Source organism: Protomyctophum parallelum (genome assembly GCF_964188405.1).
Source record: "Protomyctophum parallelum genome assembly, chromosome: 22".
In the NCBI taxonomy this organism is placed as follows: Eukaryota; Metazoa; Chordata; class Actinopteri; order Myctophiformes; family Myctophidae; genus Protomyctophum; species Protomyctophum parallelum.
The window spans coordinates 2,772,724-2,781,263 of NC_139714.1; the positions used below are offsets into that span (position 1 = coordinate 2,772,724).

At 41.0% G+C, this 8,540-nt stretch overlaps 1 protein-coding gene across 1 annotated transcript; it reads right to left on the reverse strand.

The window, feature by feature from the left end:
- Positions 1–1,082: 1,082 nt before the first annotated feature.
- LOC310853610 (uncharacterized protein) lies at positions 1,083–8,391 on the reverse strand (the record flags this gene model as incomplete). Its single annotated transcript, XM_083758002.1, has 7 exons — positions 1,083–1,134; positions 1,596–1,659; positions 5,718–5,837; positions 6,008–6,033; positions 6,391–6,569; positions 7,990–8,208; positions 8,350–8,391. The coding sequence occupies 7 exons, from the start codon at positions 8,389–8,391 to the stop codon at positions 1,083–1,085; spliced, it is 702 nt and encodes a 233-aa protein (XP_083614128.1).
- Positions 8,392–8,540: the final 149 nt, after the last annotated feature.

Genomic DNA, 8,540 nt, shown 5'->3' on the forward strand with positions numbered 1-8,540 from the left:
CTTCCAGATGTCAATAATTTACACGCTCGCCGAAAATGTCCTGCATGCAGTCATATATAGTCTCTTGAATAGTCTCTTATTTGCGCCGCCCTTGTTGAAAACAATGTATTTCTGCAGCTTGTCCCTCTCCAGACTGCATGAACAGTGTGTGAGTAGGTTTCTGGTTTCTCAGTCTCCTCCAGGCCCGGATGTAACCTTTCCCACTGCAGGAGAAAATGGTATGGGGGCTGCTTTGCGGTGCGGGCGGAAGAAAATTGGGAGGTTAAATCCCCCAAAATGCATAGAAAACTATGTATTTTACCACAGTTATACATATAACACACAATCATCTACAGTATCATCCATCCATTTTATTTAGCCACAAGATTTGTATCTTGTACAGGGCTTATTTAAGCAAGTAAGCATCAATAACAACATCAGTTATCTGCTTTTCTGTGAAAGCCCTAACAAATGCTTCCTTTGAAGTTAACATAATTGGATTTTCAACAATAATGTCAGTCACTTGGCATAGGCTAGCAGCACACAGCATGCATGCATTGTCAGGGAGCGTGTGAAATACACAACACAAACGTTAGCACATTTGTTTATTTGTGTTTCTTGTTGTGTCTTGAAATGAGCAGGGAAGTTATTAGGGCTGCAAATCTTTAGGTGTCCCACGATTCGATTCCGATTCTTGGGGTGACAATTCGATTCAAAAACGATCTTTTCGATTTTTCCGATTCTCAATTCAAAAAAGATTTTTTTTTCGATTCTAAAGCAGTTTTTTTTTTTTAATTAAAAACAATTAAATAGAATTTTAGCATGATCTACTCCAGTCTTCTGGCATGAAAGCAGAGTACATTTAGTAAAAAGCTTGTATAATTGTAAAAGATTTACGCCTACGGTATCAACTGAATGATTTAAACACACAAAGGTTAAATCCAAGAGTAAGAACATTTATTTAGCTTGCACAAATCCAGTACAAATCTCTTCTCACTCAATACATTAGTTGCACAAATTCTGTGCAAGAAAACAAAAAAAATATATATATTTTTGGAAAATGAGAATGAGAATGCCCATGCCTATATCCGGCCCTGGTCTCCTCAGTCCTTGGTTTGGAAGGTGGACGTCCCTTTGTCTCCACACCTCAGTTTGCTAATTAAAAAGAGACAATCACAATTTAGGACTATTGTGCATTACATTTCCTAGGCAATACTCTTGTTAGTGAGAAGTACTAAATCAATTATTAATATCAGTATGAATAAAATACACTGGGTTATGTTACCCAATTAAGGTCATCCTTTTATATTAAGACACTTTATTGATGTCCACAGATACTGTAGGGGGGTGGGGATAGATGTTGAGCTGGTAACTTTAAAAGTAGTTCTCATTCAAAAAACCCTCACGTAGTTCTCACGTTAACCCATTTTGGGCAGGAACCCCTGTTGGTGTTAGCATTACTTTATGCTTTAGCTATTGAAAGAAAATCGAAGAACGACTGACATAGAAACACAGCTTTTTCAGAAAACTGTCAGGATGTAGAAGACATTTTTAGAATCTGATCTCAGGTCAGAATGGGTTAAAAGAGTGTGGGCACCCCTGACATAAACACTCACCAGGCGATCGATGGTTCCTTGTAATTGAGGGCCTTATTCCTCAGTGGCCTCAAGGCTCTACCTGCTGTAGCAAAGAAAAAACAAATTCACATGAGCAATCTTGACAACTGTAATCATGAAGCACACATGTGGTTAAAGAAAGACTTGAACGGGGATGAAATATCAAAACCCAGTTTGAGAGACATTTGCCACATGACTAACAAGATCATTTGTACTTGATTTGGTGAAATGATTGCGTTTCTGTCCTAGTCAGGGGTCTACAACAGGGTGTCCTCAGAAAATCCCTGTTTTAACCACCGAGAACTTTTAGCCAAAAACAAAAAAAAGCTAATGATTGAAAACAAATAGGTGTTCCCAGGTCTAAATGGCTTAACATGAATCCAACATACACTGATGATAGTGCTGTCAAACAAGTGTACAAAGTTACTGTATCTATGAAATCTATCAAGAGCGTTGTGTATTTTTAATTATTCAGTTGATGTTGCACTACTTTTATTATACTCTCACTGTACTATTTACATTATTATTGTACTAAATTGTAGCTGCACTTTAACAATTAGTGTAATTTGTATGCATTTATTCGAGTACAGTGGTTCTCAACATTTTTATTTTCAAGGACCCCCATAACTCTGAGAGCCCTTTTCAGTTCATGAGCTTTTTCCATCGCAAGAGGCCTCAGGCAATGTGTGGCTGTTCTTCGATTTTGGGCCTCAATTTCTTTTGCACATAATGGTAAGTTTAAGTTATAATATTATATAGTAGTACAAAACCTCTCTCTATCCTGATTGTACACTCTGAGTTACAGACCTGTAAGGGTCCATTTGTAGTGTACACACCCTCAGAGGTACAGACCTGTAAGGGTCCATTTGGTTCCGTTTCTACTAGTGTACACTAATAGTTGCAGACCTGTTAAAGGCATAGTATCACACTGGCATATACTTTCTCAGTTTAATGACAAAGTTGTGATAATATTCGAAAATGCAACTATAAAGGTCATTACACACTGGCGAATTAGCGACGTGATGCGAATAAGCGATCTGAAAATGCGAAATATTGCATGTTGCAGTTCGCCTGCAAAATACGACACCAGAGCGAACAAATAAAAGCGAAAACGGTCGCATTTTCGCACATTCGCACATTCGCCACTGATGTGGAAGCTTGCATGGACTTCAATTGTTTTTTTTTTTAAATGCGAATTATTCGCACAAATATATCGCGTCGCCAATTCGCCAGTGTGTAATGACCTTAAGGCTGACTATACAGCCTGTTCAATGCTGTATGAAGTCAGAGCGGACTAGTGGCCACTACTCTGACAAATCCCTTCCACCACGCCGGAGAGGGCCGACCCAAAACAGCGTGTCATGGTGAGCTTCTATCCTACGTCATCCCATTGCAACCCATTGTAAAAGCCCTTTGGAATTTCACTATTATAGCGTCTTTATAATGAAGTAAATAAATAACTTTTTCGATTAACATGACCAATGACATGGCTGCTATTCACTCGAGATTTTTGTAGATAATGCGCCGGCCATTTTTTTCGTATCGATAGGGAAACAGAAATTGTACTGGCTTGGGGGCGTGTCCATCGCAACAGGCTGTTTCAGCCAGGGGACTCACGGCGGATCAGTTTGCCCACGATGAATGGTGTTCTCTGGGTGTAACTAGTGACATTACTCAGTGTCTTATTAATTAATACATATGAGTATGAGAGACAATTTACAATAAATAATTAAATAATTAGCCTATACTGTATACGTGATAACATATTTAATTTCAGTTTATATACCTTTCTTTTCATCGGATAGCGATGATTTATTTTTCTTTGAGAAACTAAAAAGGGATCCAGAATAGTTCTAAATCGATAAAACTGCATTTCTTTTATAGATAGAAACTTGTACCATACTTAATAATACTTTTTTACATGCATAAAGTAGGTAGGTAGGTAGCAAATAGTTCAAACTAATAATTCAACATTTCAAACGTTCCTTCACAGAGAAACTGAGATTTGACAGTTTGTAGCGGCCGAAAGTACTTGCGCGCTCTGCTTGCACACTAGTAGGCTATTTATGGCATACTAGTGTGCAACAAGCAAGCATGCACTCGACAGAGTGCAGTTCTAGTTCTGCCTGTTTTTTCCTGTACATTTTCCAGCCAGAGACCAACCATGGCAACCAACCATATGATAATGAATTATAAGTTATGCTGATTTTCCTGTTGATCTGAGTATTAATTGATTTACACTACAGCCTAATAACACCCTCTAAACCAGAATATATTATGACTGTGCTGTCATCGTGTCCTGATGAAAAAGTAGAACCCTGATGTAGTCTTAGTGCTTTTTTCTGTCAATCAATCAATCGTGACCTAGGGTTTTTTTTTTTTATAGATATGCATCATTATTTTTAAAAGGAAATGTCCCTGCTTCCCGCCGATTCTAAAAATAATTCCTTCTAAATCCTAACAGTTTTCTGAAAAACCTATGTTTGTCAGTGGTGCTCAACTTTTTTCATGTCAAGGACCACCAGAATTGGGAATGCAAGGCTGACGTCACAGTAGGCTGTCACACCTACCGGCGCCATTGTGATTGTGATGGCCTACAAGCCCTACATAGTAGATGTGCATCAAGTGTATAAAGTTGGTGTTTGAGTGTTTAGTGCACAGTGCTAGAGCTCTTTCAGTTCGCCGAAATTGGATTTATTGTTGTGTGAAATACAACAAGTAGGCTTCTGACCATAATTTTATCAGAATAAAGGGGATACAATAGATAATGGACAAAGAACGGCGGTGACAGTCAATGAGAGTCAAGCTCGGCTATAGGTGGCTAACACAACAAACTAGCCTGCAACATAAAACCTCTATTTATCTGGATGCAGACCCCCATCTAAAAATATGTTGTTCCAGGGACACCCCCAGAAGCAAAGATTTGAGTTCAAAACGTTCGCTGTGAAAGAATATATATTCAAACATTTGCGCCACATTTTCACGAAAATAAATAAATAAATAGCAGATCTACAAGCTCGTAGCGCGGCACTCGGTGCCGTGCTATGAGCTTGTAGAGCTGCTATTTTTCAATAGCTAAAGTATAACATAATGCTTAAAACACCAAAAGGGGTTCCCGCCCAGAATGGGTCCATTTGGAACTGAGAACCAATGTCCTAGATTTATTTTGTTTTAGGGGCGCTAGACCCTCCTATGCCCAGCTTTGTGTGTACCACATATTAGTGATGATTTGATTGGCTGAGCACGGAATGTGATGTATGATGATGTATGACGATAAATAAGACCACCCCGCACTTCACACAAGTGTGATTTTTGAGTGTCGCTAGCCCCTCTTATATACAGCTTTTTGTCCTAACTCGTGTCACATTTGCCAATGACAATGAAAGGAGCATTTACGTCATGTGTCTGAGCAAAATGGCTTTTTGTGCCAACACAAACATTAAATGCCATTGACAATGAACGGGGAATTTACGTCATATATGTCTGAGCAAATCAATATGTTACATCACTATGATGTACGATGATAAGAGCACCCCTCACTTCACACCGGTGTGATTTTTAATTACACACCGATGTCACATCGGTATCGGGAAGGAATACATGTTATCGGTACATCTCTATTGGTAAGTAAACCATGCATCATCACACCTGGAGATGCAGGTCTTTCCCTCACAGGTCTCGTCGTCAACGCCCTCTCTGCCATGACACACAGGATGAAACAATAAGTATTGTCACCATTTTGTTTTTGTACATATACAGCACAAATATAACCAAGAACTTTCTATCATCAGCTGGAAAGGGTGGAGACTATACACAAGAATGGTGTCACATGGACGCCTCCAGGAGGTCCCAATTCATGTTGTTGGGGGGAGGAAACAATTAAAGCCTGTTTAATACCTACAAGAAATACCATTACTGCATAAAACTTAAACAAACTATACTATGACAATTTGGCCGATCTACAAGCTCACAACGCCTCGCAAAGGAAGGCGTTGTTGTGAGCTTGTAGATAGGCTATATTGTTTTCCACAATATTCACCCGTGGAACAGAGTCATGTCATAATAAAGTCATTTTCCAAGTGACTCATCATCTTCATCACTTTCTCCTCCCTCTGTCGCTACCTCTCTTCCTGGCCGGTCCCTTCTCCTCTCCTCCTCCTGCTGCTGCTGCTGCTGCTGCTGCTACATGATTCGTCACCTCAATCCTGAGCCTCTTCAGCTCTGTCCGGAGCTCAGCCATCTCTAAACATAATGTAACACACATACGTTCACACAAACATTCAAAACAAATATCGAACATTATAAAGAATAGATTAAACACAGTAAGAGATGGATAGAGAAGGCACTTGAAAACACTGGTCATTTGTCTACCAGCAAACTCAGTAGGGGTGGGTCTGTGTGCATGTACGTACCTGCAGCTTGACGGTCAAACTGCTGCCTGCAAAAAAAACACACACACACACACACACACACACACACACACACACACACACACACACAGTTACATTCGTTCCCGCAACGAACTATCCCACAAATATTGTGAATATAGCAGATCTTGCAGAGCTTGTAGATCGGCTATGTAGCTCTAAATGTGTAGACTTCTTGTAAATTAAGCAATGCAGATTTTTAACAATAATTTAACTCTTGAGAAAATAACATGAAACCAAATGGACTCTCCTGGGTCAATTTGGTTACCAACTCTCCATAATTTAGCAGGGGACCACCTGTAACCCCCTCAAGGACCACTGGTGGTCTCCGGACCACTGGTTGAATACCACTGCTAAAAGTTACATACATGCAGTATGTCCGATTGGTTATTGAGTGCGTTTTCCTGTAGTCCTTCTCTCTCTGATGGAGGAGGACCTCCTCAAACTCCGCAACCGCCTCCGCTCTGACCTTGGCCTCCAGAACTAATGCGTCATTGCATTGACTGACAACGCATTGGCAGACCGACACAGCACCCGTCTGCTGGACCTGGAGACAGACAGACAGACAGACAACACATTAACATGGCTGAAAGCAAAATTTATAGGGGATTCACACTGAGACGGACTGAATCCGTTTCATTGGAACCGTTTCCGAATACGGTTGCCTGGTCCCCGATGGCCATGATTCACATTGCCCGAGATTCAACAACGCACCCGGGTACACTTGCATAACACACTTTAATCCTCCTGATGACGGTGTGCTTGATGGCTGGCGCGCACGGACACTGACCATCAACTGTGCGACATTGTCTCAAATAAATCCAGACACACTGAATTGCATTGCCTCTTTGGCTTTTTGCCGTTATACTACTTCACTGTCAGCCTGCCTGCTATTCACTGTGTCAGTCAGTTCTGTGCTCCAGTGTATTAGTTTGCTATGGATTCTACTTTAGCATTATTATTATTTTGTTTTACTTTGGAAACTGTGCCAAGCAAAGCCCAAGAGCCACGTGTAGTCCGCAGAATAAGATCAGCGCGGTGCTGCGCGTATAAGCAGATTCAACAGGAGAAGGGCGGCGTTGAGAAATGCGCTGGTGTTACGCATCGTGCAGAGGCTGTGTTTTTTTTTGTTGACGCTTGGCTCGTCGACTGCATGCATTCACATTGGAACGATCCGTATCTGAATACACTTCAACGGTGCAGAGACCCTCCCCCCATGCGGTCCCGGGGACGGTTGGGCGATCCGCTCCCGGGAACGGTACGCATCATTCACACTACCACAACATCTGCCAAGTGGTTCCGAGTGCGCACCCGGGACCATAGTGTGAATCCCCTATAAGTCTCACCGCTCAATCCTAATGAAGTCCAAATCTGTGATCATTAGAACGAAGGAGTTTCATAAACAATTTAGCACATCTAGAATTGTGTTCATGCACTCCCAATCTAAACACTTGCTGTTCTACGTTAAGCCAACCAGTTGAAGTAAGTAGACTGAGGTCGAGGCTTTAGCGGTTGTTTTTATGAAATATTTTTGAAGATGCTTCTGAATCTGAACGGGGCGTGTACTTTCTTTTTTTTTTACATTCAACTTTTGTTTAACTCTCACCAATGGCATGCCCAAAATATTAATTGATTATTAATCAATTTGAATAAAGTATCGGTTATTTGTTATAATATTTCAGTTCTATAAATATTGTCACCACGAGGCAAGCAAAGCTTTAGTACTGAGCCATGAACATCACCGTTTTGATCAGAAATCACAATCTAGGACAAGAATCCGAGATTAAAAGGTTTTAGATTTCAATTAGCATGGCAGTGGACGAGGGGGAATCATTTTTACTGGACGGATCATAGCCTAGCCAAACATTGCCTAGCAACGGACACTTAAGTGTCGCACCATCATAATTAATCATTAAAAACAAAAGAATCTCAATGGCCGCCGTCTCCCTTTGTTCCATAACAGTTACCTGCTTCACACTCTCTTCCTGTTTTTCCTCCTCATCTTCTTCATCTTCTTCATCTTCCTCCTCATCTCTCACGTCGTCCAGGCAGCTGGAGCTCTCCCAGGCGATGGTGTCCCTCCCCCTCGGTCGCCGAAGCCGACCCACATTGTCTATGTCTATCGACACTTCCCTGGACGCTCGCTGGGCCGCGACAGAGGGCTCGACGGGCCTCAGCGGCACAACCTACAGAAAGAGAGAGATGGAATAGGAGACAAAGTCAGAAATGGACAAAAAAATTAATAAAATGCTCAATAAGCCGTTGAGTTGAAACTGAGACTGAATTTGAGAGAAAAAAAAGACCATGCAATTAACATGATTCGTCACCTCAATCCTGAGCCTCTTCAGCTCTGTCCGGAGCTCAGCCATCTCTAAACATAATGTAACACACATACGTTCACACAAACATTCAAAACAAATATCGAACATTATAAAGAATAGATTAAACACAGTAAGAGATGGATAGAGAAGGCACTTGAAAACACTGGTCATTTGTCTACCAGCAAACTCAGTAGGGG